Below are 21,770 nucleotides of genomic sequence, written 5' to 3'. Positions count from 1 at the left end.
TATCCGGGCAAGGTCAAGTCCCGAGAAGCCCGGATATACGGCGCTCCACTGTAGTAACAAAATAATAATTAGTTTTAAAAATAAAAATTGGCCATTTTGCATAGCCATGTCTTTTGGAAGTTGGAAGCTCTTTGGGAATCCCGGCCAAACTGAATAAGGCTAGTTATTATGGCAATGACCAACGTTACTTGCTAGGTGAATTTGGATGGAAAATCTTTTGCTCTCAGGATCTTTTGCTACTACCAAAGGTCTGCGCCAGGGGGTCGGACTTGTCTGTCTCCTATTCAACTTGGAACCGGGAGCGGTTTCGAAAACTCCTGAGGAAGGGCAAGAACGCAAGCGGTTGTAGCGCCGGATAAGTAAGTAAGTATAAAAAGTAAACGAAATCACTAAGTATATTCCTTCAGCAGAATCTGTATAATATCTTAACAGAAGGTGAGAAGTAACAATAGGTAAAACATATAAGAAACCACAAAAGGAGGTTTTTGTAAAAAAAAAAAAAAAAAAAAAAAAAAAAAAAAAAAAAAAAAAAAAAAAAAAAACAACAGAGCTACAGTGGAGCGTCGATTATCCGAGCTTATCGGGACTCGACCTCGCCCGGATACTCGAAAACATGGATAATGAGTCAAAGTATATATTTTATCATAAATTTCAGATGTATTTTTTTTATTTGTGTTGTTTTAATAAAACCTAGCCAGTTTTAATTCTCATCATACTATCCAATGAGAATATTCCAAAAGTGCCGTGAATTTTAGCGTTTTATATTATGAAATGTGCTCTGAAAACCGTTTTTTAAATATCCTCCTCACGACGAAATGTCACCTTTGTATTGAACTGTCATTTCTCAACAGCCCGGATAAACGGACAGCCGGATAATAGGTACCTGGATAAACGGCGTTCCACTGTAAATGTTTTTCGGTTTTGCTTTTGTACGATTTCTTCGCAATGCAACTCATTTCAGTCATCAGCCGTAATAGAAACTCCATCGCCTTTTAGAACTGCATATAGTTTATTAATAGTTTTAATACCATCAATATTGATTTTTTATACGTTTTCTTCTGAAATATAGCTTTGCTGCTGGTGGTTCCTTCAGAAAGATTTGGTTTTACAGGACTGTTTTACATTTTAATATAAAATACATCAATAACAGTGTTTTGTTGTGAATTTTCATTAATTTTGCTTGTTTCTTGTGGTCTTTCTTTCTATACACGTTGTTATCATCTTCTTTTTTTATATATCTCTATTCTGATGTCTGGAGGCAATGTGTTGCTCTCTCTCTCTGTATTATCATTACGAATTCTAAACATGGTGATGCGCTGATCTATTGTTCCTGAAAAATCTACTACAAAACATTGATGGCCAATTGTAGTCGCCTTTAGTTGCCAGCGCTGTTGTTAATTTCGCTAGTAGAGATAAAACGGTTTTGTGTACATTCACACAAAAATAATGTGCCACCAGCATTCCATGATAGTTTGGTTGTCTTCACCTGCAGGTTTTACTTTTACAGACAGCATACTCATTTTCTTTTTGCTATAGACCCTACATAAAAACCATTTCGCACAATGTCCCATTCCCTTAAGCTTTCGTGAATAAGTACATTGTTAATTCATCATGTCAGTTGGCCATTATTCTTGTTTATTGATCTAAGCGTTTCTCATCGACTACAAGAAGATTTAAATAAAAAACCCGGAAAAACACATACAACATGATACAAAATCATTTAGATAACCACTCGCACAACACGTACTGATTGAACAGAGAGGGTAAAACTAATTACCGCGTTTGCGTGTCGGGTTTATCGTGGAAACATCGCTATTTCTTTGTTTAAGTACATTGGCATCTTCTAACGATTGACTCAAGCAAAAAGATAAACCATGTCTTATCGGCCACTCTTAAACATGCATTTACCCGCTCGTGTTATTGAATTGGTTGTTTAAAACACGAAAAAATCACTTGTTCACAATTAGTAGCGTGCGGTGTTGGTTTAAAAAATAATATTGAGAATACATCGAATAAATGTTCGACAAAAAATCAACAAAGATACGACATCGTGTGTGTTTGTGTGATAGAAAATGCCGTATTTCGAAGCAAAATTGCACATATTTCAAGTAATTTAACCAACAGCAGCTCTAAGTAATGGAACGGGCGCGGTCACTATTTTTGCTGCTGCATGAAGAATTGTAGTTTTATGGCATATTTAAAGAAGGGCAAGCAAAATTGATGTTTCAGCATGTGGTAGGTAGAGAGGTAGTATTGTGTTTTGTTTGGTACCCTTTGTTTTGGAGGGTTTGGGAATTAGTATAGTCTATTATCTCGCACTCAGAAGAGCTTGCAAATGGGTTGAGTTTTCATCAGTACTGGCACAGGATTATAATATTGGGCAAAAAAGGAACAAATATGTTTTCAAACAACTCAGGGTTTCAGTGAGGTGATCGATACCCGATTCACAAGGTAGCAGGCAATAGGAGGAGGCACAGGCTTTGAAAGTACACACCGTTTAATAAACAAATAGTAAGTTTCATGTTACCGGTTAAATTTACGCATTACACGTTCGTGACTCTATTGATATTACGATGGCTTTGGCTGTTTGAGAATAAATATCAGTGTTACATGACGGTTTTGAAACAAGATGGTGGATTTTTTTTTCTAGAAAAATATTTAAAACGAGCTTTTGCTCAACAAATTATTTGTCCCATAAAGGCATCCTCCTTCAAACCAAATTAATACAATATTTTTTTTAAAACATACTCTAATCAGGCTCAAATGTCCTCGCGTATCATCAGTAATTTTGCACCCTCTGCCCTCTGTCGCCTCACCTTCGTTCCTCATCAGTCACACTAAAAACAACACGTTCGGCCGCTCCGACAGTACCTCTGGCTCTCTGCAACCACCACCTACACACACCTCAAGCAAACACGTTCATGCCCCGCATACTTTCGCGCTTCTTCTACCCAACTTTCCATCGCAACGAAAAACGCACAAGCACTGTCGTACTTGCGCATTTTTTTTAGTACTACTACGCTTTACCATTGATCATCTTCTGCGAATGACCATTCGTTTTCACCTCGGCATCATCTTGATCTATCGATGTTGGAAAAGAGAGAGAGAGAGAGAGAGAGAGAGAGAGAGAGAGAGAGAGAAAGAGAGACAAAAAAGCACAGAGACCAAGAAGGTGGACAATGGAATAGAAGAGAAAAGAAAAAAGAGAAAGAAACAAACATTTTTTGGTCAAATTTTGGTGAATTTTGTACGCATGGTTTTAGCTGAAATTTCGTATCGTCTGATTGGTTGATGGGTGGAGTGTACGTAAGGGAGGAGCTGAGAGATTCGATACACATGAGAGCTTTGATTTGGTATGCAACGAAAAGCAAACGGAGAGAAAGCAAAGAGAACACAACCAAACACCACTGTTACCAGATCTTAAAAACAAGATGCTGAAGTACTGAAACTAAACATTTTTCATTAGTATATTACAAAGGTTAGACGAGCATTAGGAATCGTTGCACACGCCATTTAAATAAAATCAAATTAAAAAAATCGAATACATATTACGGAAATATTAACCTTTTGCAAACTGAGCAAAGCCAAACCAACCGATTTACACAACAAGAGGCAGTACCACAACACAGAGGCAAATAGGGTTCAGATTGTCCAATTCAATCAGTTCCAATTGCAAAGAAGAAGAATTAAAGTAAAAATTGTTAATCGATGTAATATTACAAGAAAACAAACATTGAAATGAAATAATGATACACGAAAGGGGGTAGAAAAGGGTTAACACAGTAGTACACGAAGAAAAGTCAACAACCGACAATGCACATAAAGATAGCACAGTAAAAGAGGTTAGTAATTAGCGAAGGGTTAGGACAATCACCACCACAAAATGCAAAGGTAGTTGTTGGGGGGCAAAACGGAGAACGGAGGAACGGTTCAAATGCTACACACGATCCATGCCTGCTGTTTTCGGGCGATTTTTCTTATTTCTACCATACTGAGGAGTAGAGGGACTACTGCTGCAGTGGGAGGGAGGGGATAGAGTTTAAGGAACTAAGCACTCTCTATGTAGTCTGCATCGAAAGTATCCTACTCAGCGGCATCGATATCTTCACCGGCTTTGTCTACGCCCGTATCGGTGGTAGCAGTGGCAGTAGCAATGGTGGGAGTGGTGGTAGATGTAGTGTTCGTATTGGTAGTAGTACTGGCCGCCGTACGGTGACAACAGGTATTCTTACCGTGCAGCGAGTAGCAGAACTTCTTCGTATTGTTCCAGTCCTCCCGCAGCGACAGGTTAAACATCGAGTAGTCCGGCTGTCCGGTTACTTCCTTCACGATGTTCAAGAACTTCGGCAGAATCGCCTTCAACTTGTCCCCGGTTAGCGAGGTGTACGTTTCCAGCAGAATCAGCCCCTTGCATCTGTAAAAACAAGACCACAGCGAGCCATTAGTCCAGGGTTGTGTGTGTGTGTGTGAAAATATGGCCGCAATGTGTACATGGGACACGTATATCTACCTCGGATGGCTAGGCTCTTTGTAGATGTCCATCTGGAAGTACTGGTTGTTGACCAGGAAGCAGCGCCGTTTCTTGTAGATGGTAAAGTGCGCATCGTCCTGCTGCGTTAGCATGTTGAGATAATCGCGATGCGATAGCTGCGTGCGCACCTCGATCGACTGGCCGTGCTGCTGCGGCCGGCGTATCGTGTGGATGTAGCTCCAGCGACCGTTCTGTCCCCGTTTGCGCAAACGGGCCTGCACGCGTGGTCCAGCGCATTGCAGATAATGATGCACCACCTCGAAGTCCTGGAACGCGGGGAAGGACGTATCGGGGGGCATTGGGCCAGAGACTGAAAGAAAGACAGCAACATTTCGGTATTGGTGGATGTTTATATAAAAAAAGAAAGAAAAACGCAGGCATACATCGCTAAAGCTCTTACCCAAAAACTTGACCTTCCGCGAGGTGATCGATAACCGATCGCCAATATCGATGCCGAGCTTCTGGCAGACGCATTCGATCATGCGGTTCACTTTGTTCTCAAAGTCGGTCGAATTGTCGATCACATCGAAGTACGGATGGCCGATCCAAGCCGACGCGGCCTTGTAATCGAGCTCGCGTGCCAGTGTGACGCCTTCCGACCGGCACGAATGTTCCTCGGTGGCGTAGAACTGTTCCGCACCGTTCGCGGCCGACACCATGTGGATGATCTGATTGTAGCGATTGTCGCGCAGCTCAACCGGGTTCCAGTTGTTGGAACGCATCATACGATCCCATTTTTCCTTGGAGATGTCTGCAAAGGAGATGGAAGATAACGTGTATGTGATTGCTCGAGTTCGTTTGGGATTGGTTCGATTCTAGCGCAACACCATACTTACATGCACTCGCATCCATAAAACCACGGTCGCAGATGATCAAACAGTTTTTGTTGCTCGTCCTGCCCAGCTCAAAGTATGTGTTCTCGATCTGTATCATCGTACGGAGCAAGTTTTCCTGAAACTTGTACACTGCAAGCGATACAAGGGCGACCGTCGTCAGTAAACACAAATCAATTCTACACAATGAGCAAAAGCCATCGCTTACACGCACAGTCGCACGAAGGCAATGCGTATTTTAACAACGACACACGAGAAACAACACGTTGGAAAAAAGGGTGAATGATTATGAAAGCAAGCCCTGCTGAAGGTGCATTATCGTCTAATGGTCGATTATCGATTAATCAAATGAAATGATTAGATAATATTAGTGGCTAGGCTCATTAGCGATGGTCTGCAACACGATTGAGAAAGTCGGTCTGTTTGCTGAAGAGTGTGTTACACGACGTGTAGATTAATTCCATCCATCATCGACTTTTCTGCGTTTAGCGGTAGCAGGAAAAATGTTTGCAAATTATATCGAACACATCTGCCTTTACAACAACACCACCCAGATCTCATCTCACGCTGTCCCTTGCGTTCGACTTTTTTCGCGGGAAAGAAACTCAAAACAGCGTGGCGATAATGTGGTGTGTGCATGTGATGCAAAAACACACACACTCACTAACACACATTTGCATAGAAATTTCTGAACGATCGTACCGGCTTCTTTTAAATATAGAATGATCATCAACAGTCAGAATCGATACATTTTCACCCGTTGTGTGTGTGTTTCGGTGTGCATATGGGTCCCCTACGACACGCCACGATCATCGCGAGCGCGGAAAGCAGGGGCAAAACAAAAAAGAAAATACAATTGGAATTGGTAAATATAGTTGGCCAAATAAACAACAACCGCATCATCTATTTCTCGAACCATCCGATATACACCGCCAAGGCGCGCTGCTGCTCCCCGCTTGGCGCGTTGGCTCGCTCGGTACAAAGATGAAAATGAAAGACAGCTTCTTGTGCTCACCACCGTCGGCGTTCGGCTGAGCTAAAAAAGATGGATGAATGCGCGCACGGCGGCAAGGGACCTGATAATTGCCAACTTGTCAACCGAGGCGAACATCTTACCCCCCCCTCTTCGTCCGATGTGCTACGTTTTGCATGTTCACACAACATTCGGACTGATTAATGGTGAGGATGGTTGTGATTCTTCGCTAAGCCTGTATCCTCTTCCCACAACCGTCACGCGATATAATTTGTATCCTTAATTCAAACGGAACCGGGCCAGATAAAAATAATCAATCTTCCTCACAAGACGCAAATATTCAAAACGTTGCGCCGCTGATAAGCGTTAGAGCCATAGACGGACGAGACAAGACGGGCCGCGCGGTACACGATAATTATTTCGCTACTAGTACACCGTCTTCAAACAACGTCCGCCCGAGGAGAGCTTGTTGTTCGTAGGCGAGAGGGTGAACAACACACAACTCATCACAAACTGGTTGAACGAATCACGCCTGCTTGTGTCGGTCACATGCTCATCTCGGTGACGAAAACAGCGCAAATCGCTCTGTTCTATTGAACAGAAAGAAGAAGAAAAAAAAACAATCCCCCCCACGAAGCACTGACCACCACTTAGCTGGCTGAGGAAAGCAAAATCGTTCTAATGACGTCGTCGTAATTACACAACAATTTCTGCCGCCCAGTTGTCCTTGCTGTGGGTCATTTATTGCAGCATCGATTTAAAAGCGGTCCACTGTCCACTTCTCTGCTGCCACACTCGCTTAGTGGTGCCGTAACCATTGCTGCGCGAGAGAGAGAGAGAAAGAGAGTAAGCTTCCCGCCGTTACTAAAAGCCGAGCGCGCGCGATAACACAATGTCGGAGGGTTGGTATGAAACTTACGCAGAGATTAACCTCCACGTCCTATTCGAAGACGATCGGTGACGTACATGTTTTGCTATACCAAACCAAACCAATTCGGTTGGAACTGGTACACTTCCATTCTAGTAGAGCGACCAGTTTGCAGCAGTAATCACGCTATTGATCGCGCGCAAATCATTGCTCGAAGCTGTTCGAAGCGATCATGGTCAATATACAAACAGTCCGCCGCGGTGGTATCGGCAGCTATTTTGATGGCGCGCGCACCACGTGTGTTTTAACCCGGCCAGCCGCCACTTAACGCTTTAGTTATCACGTTTCGCCTTGGCTTTGAAATGGCCTGTTGCATGTTTGTGTGCAGTGTAGGCACCCCCGGCAAAGCTCCGCCGGGTGCATGGATCATGCGATAGGAAGTAGCATGTAAAGTGACGCGCACGCTTGCATTTTGATAACACACACACCTACACTCACTTCCTCACACCACAATATACATGCTCACATTGTGCGGAATGAAAGTAAAATTGATTCACATTCACGCAGCATACTCTGCCCAGAAAGAATGTCGCTCCTGTTACGCCGGGGGTCGGGTAGCAGGTCTCACACTCTCGCGGTCAGCTGATATTGATAGTAATTGAACAATCATTTTAATTTGCATCGAACTCAATCGATTGGCTGCAGCACGCTACAAACACGTTTGTTTGCTGCGGGTCCGTCGTACGTCGACAACACGTGCTTGGGTGTTGTGTTTGTTACGTACTTTATGCAGCTGTCAAATGGGAAACAACGCTGACGCAATTTCAGCACCTTGCTCTCAGAGCTCGGTGGTTTATAATGTTCTCCTTTATGAATGTGCATATAGTTTAGATAAGATTTGTTTCTAAGCCTGACGACAAATGCAAAACAAACTAGTTGGTGGTAGTAATGTGCAGATATATTATCAACAGCTGTTTGATGCGTGGAGCATGTTAAATGCTCCAAAAGGCGTATTAGTGTTTAATGAAAGGCAATAATCCTTTAGTCACGGTCACCCATGATAATAAGCGTGCCAATAGGGACATACAATGTCCCGCCTTTCTACAGACGATGGCTGACACGATGGCAAAGCGAAACACATTCGAATGACGGAACATACAGATGCAATTGTTATAAAACGCGAAAACGGGGCGGTTAATTAGCTACTCGCTGACCATTAGTCCTTCTCGCTAGAGTGGCTAAAAAGCATATGACTACGATCTAGTCGCTAGGTTCACACAATGATAACGAGCAACACGGCGCAAGCAAATGTGATACGAGCGGCATCGCGGCATCAATGGGCAAGGAAGGAACAGAGCATAAACACAACACGCGAACTCCAACACACGCACACACACACACATAGACACAGAAGGAGATGGTGTGTTGGGGGTGTGTGTGTGTGTGTGTTGCATTTGGGACCCCGGACCTGGAGCCTGGTGGTTTCGTGGGTGCTGTGCTGTGTTGTGCACACAAACTGCCAGCGCGCATTAAACTCACCATCGCCTACTTTCCCGACGGCGGCGGCCATACACCGGGGACATGTTGTAATTTTGTCAATATCAATAACGCTATGCTCCGGGACGCCATCCTTAAAGACGGCCGGCTTGGTGGCGTCGGAAGTGGAGGAGGCGGATACGGCGGCGGTGCCTGCGGATGTGCCGGGTTTGTGTGCCTTCTTTTTGCTTCGATCTGATGTAAAACAAGTAACTTGGCGTTAGTTTGGGGCTCTCTCGCTCTCTCTTTCTCTTTCTCTCTCAGCGACCAAAAAGCGAAATGCACAATGCTTGCCATTTAATGTTTTGTTTTGCGGTATATGGTGTGCGTGTGCTAGTATGTTGTAAGCATACCCGAAACGACGAAAAGGGTGAGCCTTTTTGCCATGATCTAATGATACGATGAGCTTGGTTCTATTTCTTTCTTTTCTGTTAGAGCTTTTTTTCGAAAAATCGTCACTGTCTTAGCTTTACCTTATGATAACGTCTCCTATTAAAACTCCATCGATCAATCTAAGGTTTTAAAGTAACGAATAGCATGCCACTATTGGGGTGGTTTGTGTGAGCTTCCCTAATTCATCGTTCCAAATGAAACGAACGTTCTCTCCTCCCACCCGAAACGAAGCGGAGGGAAATGGACAGCCGGCTGTCAAACGAGATCGCGTGACCTTTGAATTATTGCGGTTAGAAACTTGTTCATTATCGTGATCGGTTGGCATTTGGCATGCCCATTAAAACAAGGGTTGTTAAAACTTTCTACACCAATTTGAAAGAGCCAACTTTGGATAAATATTTTCAATAAAGTTGTCCTTGCATTTCGATCGATCCACAGCTCAGGGCGCCGATGGATTGGTGGTAGTGAAACGTGAATATGTATTATGTTTAATGAGTTTATACTGCCGCGCTACTTGTAAAGCGTTCTCCGCAATCAAACCAAGCCTGATTTCCAACGCATTTGTTTCATCGTGTAGTGAGATCGAATTGAACATGAAATGTTAACGATAGCACGAACATGTGTCACTAGCAAAGAAAGCGAAAGCGATGGGATTGTGCGCTGTTCTGTTCGTACACGGTGGTTCCGGAACTCATATCCCCCGCATTACTGAAAACAAACATTAAACGATCGCTTCTTACCTTCTTCGGCAACCAAATCGGCGAACTTGATGCCACCGCTGTAAAACGAGAACATGACAGAACGAAACAATCAATCGATTTTGTTTTGAAAATTTAAACAATACACGGCTGCATTGAATTTCTTCACGCACTGGCAACTGCTAGTACCGGCTTCTCTCTAAGACGTCAATAGCTGCTATTATAAATTAAAAACTACTGGAAAGATGCTAGTTGAAAATAGTAAAATTCACAAAAAAAACGCTGTGGCAATGAGAAAAAAAGGCTACGCCGAGAGGCTGAATTTGCTCGCAAGCCTTTCTTAATACTTTTGTATGTTTGTTTGAGCGATTTGAGTGATATTCGATATGACGCAATAAATAAGCAAATTCGTGTGAAATTTTTGACATAAATTATAGCCAGCTAGAGCAAATAAATTTTACGTTTTTCAGCCACAGAAAACAGGTGAGTGGTATTTCTCACTATAAAGATGTGTTTATGCTATTTTTATATGCCAGATTTGTAACGGTTCAAGGAGCAGCAGCGGAAGCTTTGTCATAGGGGAAAAAATATTGATACGTTTCTAAACCGTACCTGAGTAGAATTGTGGCCGTTTCAGGCACGCGAAAAACCTGCAAAAATTAAAAAGAAATGGAACAAAACCATTCTATAGAAGAAACTATTTGATCCTTTAGACGAATAGTTGAGATGGGTTTTTTTTTTATTGCTAATGAATGTGACTGTACTGCGTACGGATAAACACGAACATGTTAAGATGGAAACTTGTAAAAAGAGCATTTTATGTTTAAGTTTAAGCTGAAAAATAGCTAACTAACATTGCTGATTTTATTTTGATAAATAATTATAATATGCATCAAGAACAGTTAAAAATGGTTGTGAATTTGTGATAACAAGCAATTATACAAACATCCATCGAACGTTCTAAATAAAACAAATAAACGTAACTTTTTATCGTTAACCCTTTCAATGCTCATGCTACTATAAATTTGCGTTGAAAACTAATGAAACTACCCATCAACACAAATGACATTGCCAGCAGGCCTATTAAAAATGAATAAATCAAGTCGGCTTTATGAGCGAACAATAATCGAACGACAAGTTGTAAGGCATGGGCGACACAAAATCATGACAGTTTTATTGGGACAACGGCTATCGGCATATGAATGGTATATTGTTTTTTTGTTTTGCTCGATCGAATGAACATCAAAACATGACCCATGAAACATATTCTAATTGTGCTATCAAAGGATCAAATGATAAAGTTTCCGAACTGTGGCTACTAATGATTGAAACACGCGCTTTCAAATCAAAAGTGTCTCAGGAAGGTGGAAAGGCTCAGCTCCCCGCAATTTCACTGCCAAAGTACTTACCTTCCATCCGAGGTTCTCGAAGAACGTACACAGTCTCGATTGGCCCGTCGTTTTGCCTCCGCACGGTCCTGTGCCACACGTGATTGGGATGACGAGGAGGACGAGTGATGAGCGCGGGAAGCAACGGTAGGGCGAGCATCCATAGAAAACGGAAGGAAGAATGAGAAAGAGCGTCAGTAAGCTCAACATGTGACTAGAAGAAGAGCAAGAACATGCAAAACACAGGATCGCTCTAATGCAATTAGCGAGCCAGCAACGGCCATGTGGGGCGAACAACGGACCGGAACCAGCGGTGGGTAGGCCTGAGAATGCATTTCCCACCCAACAGGAAATCATGATTGCTGGGCTATCGGTGGGTAGCAGGGCTACCCCGGGGCAGCCCTGTTACGGCCTTAACCTTGAACATCTCGGGCAAGGGCCACCAGGATCGCTGGCGAGAGATACATCTGAGAGCGCGCACGCCGGAAATAGCACCCCCGCAAAATATACGTATCAGTGTGTGTGTATGAGTATGTGTATGTGTGTGCGGGCGCGCTCGAGTATGTGTTTCCCAGCGGGAAGGGTGTGCTAACCAACATTCCCTAGGAAAAACACCCAGAAGCACATGTTCCGAAAGCTATATTTAAACAGTCTGTGTGTGTGTGTTGTTTTTTCTATGCCGTTTTCGTATCGCTTGCTGAAAGATTTTTCACTGCCCCCCCACACTCACCTCCCGTCAGCACCAAGCGGTAAACCTTGCGTTCCTCTATCGCGTCCATGCTGTTGCTCGTTGCTGGCTGCTGCTATGGTGATGACGATGATTTTGGCTAGCGAGATTTGGTTCCAACACCGCGCTGATGATCACAACAGTCCGGTTCCGGGTGTCTCAGCTACGACGGCAATTATGTAAAACCGGAAAAGGCGCCTATATCCTTCGATGCTCCTCGCCGATTGTGCCGGGGCAAGGTGCGCTGTGGCGTGGTATTTCAATCGCCTGCTGTACGAACAGCTACGGTTCCCGAACTTGAGCGGCTTGACTGGTGTTAGTTGCAGCAATTGGTACGCCTTACGCGGAGCGGGTTTGTTATCAAATCACTTGAAATATATACATTTTTATCGGCTTTTTCACTTCACACACGCGGCGCAATTTTTCCCCCCCAGTCAGAGCGTGAACTCGCTCATCGCACACACAAAAGTCAAATGGCAAAGACGTGACAGATGTAATCAAGGGGTAGTTGCCAAAGTTCGGATCGCCCGTTTGCGTTCGGCTTTCTTCGGGATAGGAAAAAAAAGCTACACTTCGTTTGACATTTCAGGTCCCTACTGATGAAAAAGCTATACATTATATGCATAAGTTTTTTTTAAATTTTGATCTTGAAGATCGTTAAATAAGATGACGGTTAATTAGGCTCAAATGAAAAGTTTCCATTTGTTTGTTAATGTATCAGCTTATGTTCGTGCTTCGTTTTTCTAAAAGTAAAGACCCTTTGTTAAACTTTCAACAGTATCATCATTTACTTGTTTAAAATATTCTCTTTCCCCTTCAGTAACCGCAGAAAGAGAATTGTGATTATATTTATCGACAGTATCAAAAGGTAATCTTGCCCTGGAAATTTGAAGCATCACACCAAACCACCTTCTCTAGATCAGTTCTCTTAATTTGACAAAATTGACAACAAATTCACTGCAGTCATATATTGTATTTTTAGTATTTTTTTTAAAAAGTTCCATAGATGCACACAGAAAACGATATTTATTTTTGCCAAGGTACAGTACGACCTCACTGATTGGGATAGTGGAGGAGAGTGGCCTCGCATTGGAGAGTTTGGTTGCAAACAATGTAGACAAATTTCGTACATAAACTATTGCATCTATTGCACTGAACCGCATCGCAAGGGCTATACTTCATAGCTAGATGAAAACCTTGCCGGTGTTTCTTTCGGTCAAAACTACCCCATTGGTTCGATGGCAACCCAACTATTGAGGTACCAACTAGTGAACAACCCCATTAGAAGACCCAACCAGTGAGGTTGTACTGTACTGTGATTTAAATTAAACTGAGATTTGAGCCCAATAGTCGTTTTCTACAGCAACGAAAAATAAAATACATACCAACACTCACTCGTGTACCCTGTCAACAAACTGGCGAGGAATACCGGCTTCCAGCAGCTCTTCCTTTGTCCTGCTGGGCAAGCTCGGAATGTAATGCAGCAGCGCTTCCCAGGCGATCACGCTCAGCCGCGGAATGGTGGTCCACATCCTGTACAGCGTGTCCGTGCGAACGTTCGTGTTATTGTTGTACCGGATACCACCGAAGATGTGCATGCAGCCGTCGCTCGTGACGGCCGCGTCGTGGAAGAACAGCGGATACGGTAGCTGCGATTTCTGCATCTTCTTCCACTGCATGGTGGACAGGCTAAGCTTCCAGATGTCGTTATAGTAGTTGACGCCATCGTAGCCCCCCGCCACGATCACCTCCAGCCCCTGGTCCGTGCGTATCTGTACGCAGGAGTGACACTTGCGGGCGGTCGGTATGCCGGGCGAGTTGGCCAGCGGGTCGGGTTTCGTCACCATGTACTCCCACTTGTTGGCTTTGATGTCGTACACGGGAATATTGGACAGGATGAACACTGCATCGCTTGTACCGCCGCCGATGACGTAGATTTTGGAATCATCGTGCGCTAGCTCGTGGCGGTATCGGCCCGACGGATCTTCGCGAATATTTTGATTGCATTCGTATACGCATTCCCACGTCTTGCTCGGCAGATGTAGCCTAAAAGCAGAGTAATAAACAGTGAGATGTGACTAGCATGCGAGTTGCTGGTATGCACGAATCATTTTAGATTTACCGATGGATATCAAGCGTATACTCGAAGCCGTTCGTTCCGCCGATGGAGTAGAGGTAATTGTCGTTAATTACAATTGCCTGGCCGTATTGCGGCGGTGGAGGGTCTCCTTTCACCTCTACCTCTAGCAGATCCTTCGGTCTGCGGCGAGGTACACACACATGCAGTCGGTTTGAGCAATTTACGCCAAATGGATATCCTGTGCCGCCAAAAACCTGCCATGTAGAAGCGATGCAAGCCAATGGTCAGTATCGCATTAAAAGCAGAAAAGACAGTACCACATTTAAAGAGCGATTTAGCGATGATGTCGCATAGGTTCTAAAAATACACCACCATACCATAATCGTTTCACCGCACAACAGCATTGCGTTCGAGGCCAGCTCTGCGGGCAAATCGTTGTTCGAGTCTAGTAGCAGCGTCCACTCCTTGCGTATCATATCATACTTCCACAGCTCCTGAAACAAGTACATGTCCTCGCGCTGATCGTGGTTTCCATCCCGTGCGAGCGAGTTGTTGGGATTAAAACCTCCGAAGCAGTAGACCGACGAGTCGCTGCACACGATGCGATGGCCACTGCGAGCCTTCGGAAAGTGTCGGCCAGTGCCGAGCCTGCTGGTAAGGCTGGTGCTGCCGCCGCTGCTGCTGCTGCTGCTGCTCCGGTAATCAACGTCACACACTTCGAACGGCCGAAACGCGTAGATGGCTTTGCGCTTTGCCATCGTTTGGCTGCTCTCGTTGAGCTGGTGTACCAGTGTCCCAATGTTTATTTCCAGCACCTCCCGGATGTAGTGCAGTCTTCGCACGTCAAAGTACCTGTTCACCGTGTCGATCGCTCGTGCCAGTAATTTGTACACGAGCAGTTGAAAAATTCTCATTACCGACGGGCTACCATACTTGTGCAGGTCGATTGTTCTGCTGCTGTTGCGGAACGAAATAATTTCGGGACACTTTTCTCTGGTTGGGCAAAAGCATGTTTTGCCAATCGGTAAAATAAAGTTGCTGTCATTCTGCGACTGTCACGGCGCTATTCAGCAGTTGCGCTGAATTGCTGAAGAGAGATAGAAAAATACCAAACAACATCTCTATACACCTTCACACGACGCCACCGCTGACAGTTGTCAATCAGATTCCAATTTTCGATGGGCGTGTTCACCTGTTCCCCAGCATAGCATTCCAGCTTTTTCGTTTAATTTCCGTTTTAAGTTCATAGTTTTATGTTCTTCTGTGTGCAATGGTGAAAGCAGAGCGCTGGTTTTGCATAGGCACGGCAATATTATGTTTCGCCACGCTGACTGCAGGTAAGTGGCGAAGTGGAGTACAATTTGGGCTTGGTCAACAAGTGCGGCCACGGGATGGCAATTGAACGAATTACAGTGCAGCGGATGCGTTAATTTTCAAACAGTTCTTTTTCAATAACATGTTCGATGATTATTTGTTAAATGTTAGCTCGTTTGTTAGATCATTTGATAAGTTAATTTGTTTACGTTTTTGCTTTATTTGCGAATGAATGAATCATAGCCGACGAGGGCTTGTTCAACTGTTTGACAGGTTATGGTGGAATGCATTCCCAAATACCGACGCCCCTAATGTTTACAAACAAATTGATAGACATGGGGAAGGATGGCAAGAGCCCAAAAGCTACCCCGAAAGAATCGCTGAGCTATCTCGTACGGAGATCATTACCACTCGATTCTTCCTTTTTACCTGCAGCTAATTGGCACCTTTCTCTTTCCTCAGGTCAATACTACGTTGAGGAGGAAAAAGAGGCAAAAAGCAACATCGTCTGGTGCGCGACCAGCCAGGAGGAAACGTACAAGTGCCAGAATTTTACCAAAGCACTCGAGCGCGATGTTGCACTGTTTAACGATTTCTTCATGAACGTATCCTGTCACCACGGGTACGACCATGACGAGTGTATGGCGCTGATTAACGAGCGCAAGGCGGACGTAATGACGCTGGACGCGGGAGAAGTATTTAGCGGTGGCCGGTTCCATTCGCTCATTCCCTTGATGCACGAAGGGTACGAGGGAGGGTTTACCCAGTATCATGCCGTAGCTGTGATCAAGAAAGGATCCTTACCGGATGTAACTCATATACGACAATTGCGGGGCAAGAAGGCGTGCTTCGCATGGGTGGGCAGCCATGCCGGTTGGACGCTTCCGATTTATACCGTAAGTATTGCGGTTTCTGGCTGTTGCGATTAAAAAAACAAAATACTTGAGAGTCTGTTGCAATCAATATAAAATGCTCTTTTTGCTCTTGCAGTTACAACGAGACGGAGGTATGGCCATTACCGACTGTAACAACATCGTCAAAACTGCCTCCGATTTCTTCGGCCCGTCGTGTGCGGTGAATGCTCTGATCGACAAGTACAACCCCATCGGCGACAACTCGAATAAGCTGTGTTCGCTGTGTACGGGCGTGGTGCCGGGGGGCAAATGTACGCCGACGGATCCGTACGCCGGCTTCGAGGGCGCCTTTCGCTGCTTGGTGGAAGCGGGCGATGTAGCCTTCTTGAAGCACACTACGGTGGAGGAAATGGTGGACAGTGGCTTTATACCGGGCGTTACCGTTGATCAGTTTGAGTTGCTGTGTCGCGATGGAACGCGCCAGCCCGTTTCGCAATACCGCCAGTGTGACTGGGGTGATGTACCGTCCCATGCGCTTGTAGTGTCCAGCGCCACGTCCAAATCTGACCGGCGAAGGCTCAAAAAGTTCTTCAGCAAAGCCGTCAACTTGTACGCATCGAAACAACGACGCTATAATAGTACCAGCGGTGCAGGGTACGATCGACAGGATGACCGCTACCGACCATACCAAAGTTCGTACACGTCAACTTCCACGACGACCTATTCACCCTTCAGCAACTTCGACCAGGCTGCATTCAATGACAGCCAGCCTTACGAAACGTTCGATCTGTTTGAGTCGAAGCGCTACGGAAGACGGTTGAATTTGATGTTCCAGGACACGACGCGACATTTAGCTCCGATTAACGATGACAAGCAAAACTACCAAAGGTATCTGGGTAAAGCGTTGGACCAGATTTATGAAACACGGTCGTGCCCAGTGGGAAGAATGATGCTGTGCGTCACCTCAGACGCTGAGTACGAAAAGTGCATCAAAATGCGCACGGCACTGAAGGCTCAACTCATCAAGCCAGACATGCTGTGCATGAAAGCGCACTCCCACATCACCTGCATGCAGCACATACAGTCGGGTACGGCTGATGTGACTGTGCTGGATGCTAGCGACGTGTATACGGCAGGATTGCACTACGAACTAATGCCCTTCATGTCCGAAGTGTACGACCTGGGGCTGCCAGAGTATTACGTGGTGGCCGTAGCGAAGGAGGAAGATCCGGACACTGAGCTCACCTACCTGCGTGGTAAAAATACCTGCCATTCCGGCATCAATACCGCTGCTGGGTGGGTTTATCCGATGGCGTACTTGATATCGAACGGATGGATACGCCCGTACGGTTGTGATAGCATACGGGCCGCGGCGGAGTATTTTACCAAGTCGTGCGTGCCGGGAGCTATCAGCAAGGAATACAACACCGGTATCCCGTACGACAATATGTGCGATCTATGCCATGGCAGCAGCTTCCGGTACTGTCGGCGTGACGCGTCGGAAGACTACTACGGTAACTCGGGTGCTTTCCGGTGTTTGGTGGAGGGCGGTGGACACGTTGCCTTCGTACGTCACACGACGGTGATTGAAAATACAGGTGGTAAGAAGCGCGAATGGTGGGCTCGCGATGCGCTGCCCGACGACTTCGAGCTGCTTTGTCCGGACGGAACCCGAGCGGAGGTCAACGAGTATAAGACCTGTAATCTCGGTAAGGTGAAATCCAACGCCATCGTAGCTCGCGGAGGACGAGGATACAATGGGACGGAGCTGAACGCGTACATCAATCTGTTTACCTATGCACAGCAATTCTATGGAAGGAAATTTTCCGACGAGTTTAGGTATTTTCTGATACGAAGAATGTCGTTCGTGGAGCAAGCGTTTGATTAATTAATGTTTGTTTTTTTACAGCTTCAGCATGTTTTACTCCATCCCACCGTACCACGATTTGATCTTTTCCGATGCAACCCGTGGTCTGCGCGTAGTCGACTCGGACAAGCGCTGGTTCGATGCGTATCTTGGACCGAACTTTATGCGCGCACGGCGCATCACCGATTGCCATGCAGGTGCGGGTAGTTTGAAGATCAGTGCCTTCAGTAGCTTGTTGTTTGCAGTAGTGGTATTGCTCTGGCCAACAAACATATTTTAAGCTTCGGGTGTGGTTGCTACCCACCTCGTCGGATTCTTTCTAAGTAAAGTAATTTCCGTCCAATTTAGATAGCTATACCATGTTATTGCAGGAAAACGATCGCAACAGTATAATACTTTGAACATTCCAGTGCGAAGGTTCTCGAACGATAATGTGAAACTCCCACTCAACTAATTAGTTTCGTGTTGATCTATTTGTACAGTACTCTTTTGCGAATCTCTATATGCAGTTGAAAATTTAAATTGTTAATTCATTTGCGCCTCGATTTAGTAGCTTAGCTGTAGCTCTTTTTCTCATTTTACATAAAATATGATGTATTATGCTTCTTTCTTATAAGTGATCTACACAATAACGTTCATCCGTCCAGAAGTAGAAGTGTGTGTGCATGGTGGCATTTTTGTGCCGTCTGATTAGAATGAGGTACTCTACATTTTTTTTCTTACTCTTTCAGCGAAATGAATACTGCATATCAACAAGTTTTATAGCATAAAAAAACGATAGCCTAAACAAACCGTTGAGTTTGTCATATTTCTGCACTGCAATCTTTATAGGTTAAAGAACAATTTTTAAATAAAACAACACAACCAAAATCACTGCGTTTCAACGTTTTAGTTTCAAATTTTCAATAAGGAGTTCAAGCTTGATTGAACTCATTTTTAAAGAAAATTATAAAAATATATTTCCGAAGAAAAACAATTCAATTTCACTCAAGGAATATCACAGGCCCGCATCTGGACATCCTAGATCGTAGGTGTGACTTGGATATATACGTTCATACTTCCATAAATACATCAGCACCAACCAACATGGATTCATGCCTAAGAGATCAACTACGACAAATCTGATGCAATTCGTTAGCGGCTGTTATAAGTCCATTGATGATGGTATGCAGGTTGATGCCATTTACACGGACATTAAGGCGGCTTTTGGCAGTGTGTCCCACAACATTCTTCTGGCAAAACTTGATAGACTTGGATTATCACCACCCTTGGTAAAGTGGATGAAATCGTATTTATGTGGTCGTTCATATGCAGTTAGAATGGGCTCCCACCAATCTAGATCTATTGGTGCCTCTTCCGGCGTACCCCAGGGCAGCAACCTGGGGCCTCTGTTGTTTCTGCTCTACATAAACGACTTGTGCACGGCACTCCCGGATAATAGTTGCCTACTCTACGCAGATGATGCTAAAATCTATCGTGAAATCCGTGAGCCCGAGGACCATCTTCAACTTCAAGCCACTTTGACTGAATTTGTCTCCTGGTGCAAGCGTAACGCACTAAGCGTCTGTATCGATAAATGCGCCATAATCTCATTCAGCCGTTCAAGAGCTCCAGCGCTGTTTAATTATACGCTTGATGGTCAGAACCTCGAAAGAGTGAACTGTGTAAAGGATCTAGGAGTCCTCCTAGATGCTAAACTCTCCTTCGAAGAACAGATAGACCAAGTAGTCGCTAGTGGCAATCATCTGCTTGGCTTGGTCATAAACATGACGCGCGAGCTTCGTGATCCTATGTGTTTCAAGACACTGTACTGCGCGCTTATCAGACCACTGCTGGAATATGCTAGCATTGTTTGGTGGCCAGCATCTACTCGGGCACTTGCGCGGCTAGAGTCCATCCAACGGAAGGCAACGCGCTTCGCCCTTCGTGATTGGCCGCGTCGTCTCGACTACAGAACTAGATGTTTGCTGCTTGGGATTCCGCCTCTCGCCGAACGTGTTGAGCACACCAGACTGGCATTTATCACGGGAATCTTAAACGGAACCATCGACTGTCCCGAGCTGCTTTCAAGGATTCACCTCTATGTTCCTGCCAGAATACTCCGACGCCGACCAATACTGGCAGTCGCTGAAACCCGAACAACATTTGGCTCTCGCAACCCCCTTCTTTGTATGTGCCGTCTACCGTTAAATTCAGCTGACGATATTTACGAGCCTGGAATGACGATAACGGAACTGACTTCACTTTTAAGTGTTCGGAATGCGTTCAACAATAACAATATATAAATGTTCTGTTCGTTATCTAATGTGTATTGTAAACAAATTTTGACTCGAGAGGGCTTCATAGTCCATCGATTAATAAACTAAACTAAACTAAACTAAACTAAACTTCCAACTTGTGAAGAGTAAATCGCAAATTTTGATGGTGTTGGGTCGTTCCGATTCCGGTGCAAGTTAGAGTTGGATTCAACAAGATCTCTGGAATTCATATTTACATTGTAAGAAAGAAATACACATAAAACATAAATGTATGGCACTGATTCACATTCGTAAAGATTTATCCGAATGAGTTTAAGGGATTTGTGCATTTAGGGGAAAATTGGATTGCCTAACGTGTTTTTTATTCTGTTTTATTATAATTATTTTTTATTAAACCCGCTCCAAGCGATCTTAAATCTCCCAGGATTTTTCGGACTTACAATTGTCCGGAGTTGCTAGGATCAGACCAAAATCGTTTAGATTTTAATGAGCTCGAGAGTATCCACAATTCCACCCGTCACCAGTGGCGGATTTAGAGAGAGAATTGGGGCCCTAAGCGATGGAGCAGTGAAGGCACCCTGATGAAACTTCAGTCTTAGTGATCTCTGGAGCGCATCCGCGACTCAGATTGTTAGTACGATTCCGACTCCGGATAAATGGAAACCACTAGATCCGACCGGAGTCTGAGACTCTGGACGACTTCAAACGACTCCGGGCGACTCCGGCACCGAACGACTCCGGACGACTCCGGGCGATTCCGAACGGCTCCAGACGATTCAGAACGACTCCGGATAATGCTGGGCGGACCTACCTTCCGGAATTGACTCCGAAGTTATCGGAGTCGAATCGGAGTCGACAAATTTTACCCATCACTATTCACTACTCACTGTTTTTTATGCTGGACTTACCCCTTGGGCTGAATGTATCGCATGGTTTTTCAAGAGGAAGATGAGTTTATTAGGGGACTAGGATATCTGTTATGATAATGACTAGTTATGATGATTTTTTTTATTTGTTTATTTAAAATTCAACGGTTCGCGGTGCCCTCGTAAAGCATTCAATACAGTACATAACATTACACTACCCTCACAAAATACATGTATACATTCACATACAGTCAATTTGTCACTAATATTAGGACGTAGAAGGACGGACGGCATGAATATTGTCGGTTTGATGACGATTTCAGTTGAACTCACGGCACATGCGAAGAAACAGATCAGAGGAGCCCAAGCGTGTACGACGCTCCTCCACGTCAAGTAGCGATCTAGCTCGGAGCAATTTAGGCGGGGCATAGCTTCGAGAGCTTCGAGAGAAGCGCTGGCGAGTTGACCTGCTTGTCTAGGAGTCCCGTAACTATACGCATTAGATATCCTAGAAGAAGGCAAATGGAATACTTCAGGGTTTTTTTTCTACCACTTAGACTTTGGGTGAACCGGTTCCGTGGTAA

General features: G+C 44.7%; 3 protein-coding genes across 5 annotated transcripts; 1 reads left to right on the top strand and 2 right to left on the bottom strand.

Annotated features, from left to right (window-relative positions):
* Positions 1-990: 990 nt before the first annotated feature.
* LOC120949970 (TRPL translocation defect protein 14) lies at positions 991-12,439 on the bottom strand. 3 transcript variants are annotated; one of them, XM_040367640.2, is made up of 10 exons: positions 11,951-12,437; positions 11,242-11,309; positions 10,445-10,482; positions 9,875-9,912; positions 8,745-8,936; positions 5,368-5,496; positions 4,932-5,282; positions 4,511-4,841; positions 4,233-4,414; positions 991-3,081 (listed from the first exon to the last, which is right to left on the bottom strand). In XM_040367640.2, exons 1-10 carry the CDS (start codon positions 11,997-11,999, stop codon positions 3,017-3,019), a joined length of 1,443 nt encoding a protein of 480 aa, XP_040223574.1. In that variant the 5' UTR covers positions 12,000-12,437; the 3' UTR covers positions 991-3,016. The 3 variants fall into 3 exon arrangements, with proteins under 3 accessions (XP_040223574.1, XP_040223573.1, XP_040223575.1); XM_040367639.2 differs by lacking the exon at positions 991-3,081 and having other exon boundaries at positions 3,095-4,414; positions 11,951-12,439; XM_040367641.2 differs by lacking the exons at positions 991-3,081; positions 8,745-8,936 and having other exon boundaries at positions 3,095-4,414.
* Positions 12,440-12,900: 461 nt separating this feature from the next.
* Positions 12,901-15,074, bottom strand: LOC120949971 (kelch domain-containing protein 10 homolog). Its single transcript, XM_040367642.2, has 3 exons — positions 14,405-15,074; positions 14,070-14,281; positions 12,901-13,993 (listed from the first exon to the last, which is right to left on the bottom strand). Exons 1-3 carry the CDS (start codon positions 14,939-14,941, stop codon positions 13,339-13,341), a joined length of 1,404 nt encoding a protein of 467 aa, XP_040223576.2. The 5' UTR covers positions 14,942-15,074; the 3' UTR covers positions 12,901-13,338.
* Positions 15,075-15,179: 105 nt separating this feature from the next.
* Positions 15,180-18,951, top strand: LOC120949968 (melanotransferrin). Its single transcript, XM_040367637.2, has 4 exons — positions 15,180-15,364; positions 15,804-16,237; positions 16,332-18,034; positions 18,105-18,951. Exons 1-4 carry the CDS (start codon positions 15,298-15,300, stop codon positions 18,340-18,342), a joined length of 2,442 nt encoding a protein of 813 aa, XP_040223571.2. The 5' UTR covers positions 15,180-15,297; the 3' UTR covers positions 18,343-18,951.
* The last annotated feature ends 2,819 nt before the right edge of the window (positions 18,952-21,770 follow it).

The sequence above is a fragment of the Anopheles coluzzii genome, chromosome 2 (genome assembly GCF_943734685.1).
Source record: "Anopheles coluzzii chromosome 2, AcolN3, whole genome shotgun sequence".
Classification (NCBI taxonomy): Eukaryota; Metazoa; Arthropoda; class Insecta; order Diptera; family Culicidae; genus Anopheles; species Anopheles coluzzii.
The sequence above is the reverse complement of the archived record's forward strand: the minus strand, read 5'-3'. Positions and strand labels throughout refer to the sequence as shown.

What these genes read in the sequence shown, in the direction of transcription:
- LOC120949968 (XM_040367637.2), top strand. Translation starts at nt 15,298, where the DNA reads ATGGTGAAAGCAGAGCGCTGGTTTTGCATAGGCACGGCAATATTATGT. An exon ending in TTTCGCCACGCTGACTGCAG is followed by an intron (nt 15,365 to 15,803) that starts GTAAGTGGCGAA and finishes CTCTTTCCTCAG; the next exon opens with GTCAATACTACGTTGAGGAG. An exon ending in AAATTTTCCGACGAGTTTAG is followed by an intron (nt 18,035 to 18,104) that starts GTATTTTCTGAT and finishes GTTTTTTTACAG; the next exon opens with CTTCAGCATGTTTTACTCCA.
- LOC120949971 (XM_040367642.2), bottom strand. Translation starts at nt 14,941, where the DNA reads ATGAGAATTTTTCAACTGCTCGTGTACAAATTACTGGCACGAGCGATC. An exon ending in TGTGCGGTGAAACGATTATG is followed by an intron (nt 14,282 to 14,404) that starts GTATGGTGGTGT and finishes TCTACATGGCAG; the next exon opens with GTTTTTGGCGGCACAGGATA. An exon ending in TATACGCTTGATATCCATCG is followed by an intron (nt 13,994 to 14,069) that starts GTAAATCTAAAA and finishes CTCTGCTTTTAG; the next exon opens with GCTACATCTGCCGAGCAAGA.
- LOC120949970 (XM_040367639.2), bottom strand. Translation starts at nt 11,999, where the DNA reads ATGGACGCGATAGAGGAACGCAAGGTTTACCGCTTGGTGCTGACGGGA. An exon ending in ACGGCCACAATTCTACTCAG is followed by an intron (nt 9,913 to 10,444) that starts GTACGGTTTAGA and finishes CTCGTTTTACAG; the next exon opens with CGGTGGCATCAAGTTCGCCG. An exon ending in AAAGAGCCTAGCCATCCGAG is followed by an intron (nt 4,415 to 4,510) that starts GTAGATATACGT and finishes TTGTTTTTACAG; the next exon opens with ATGCAAGGGGCTGATTCTGC.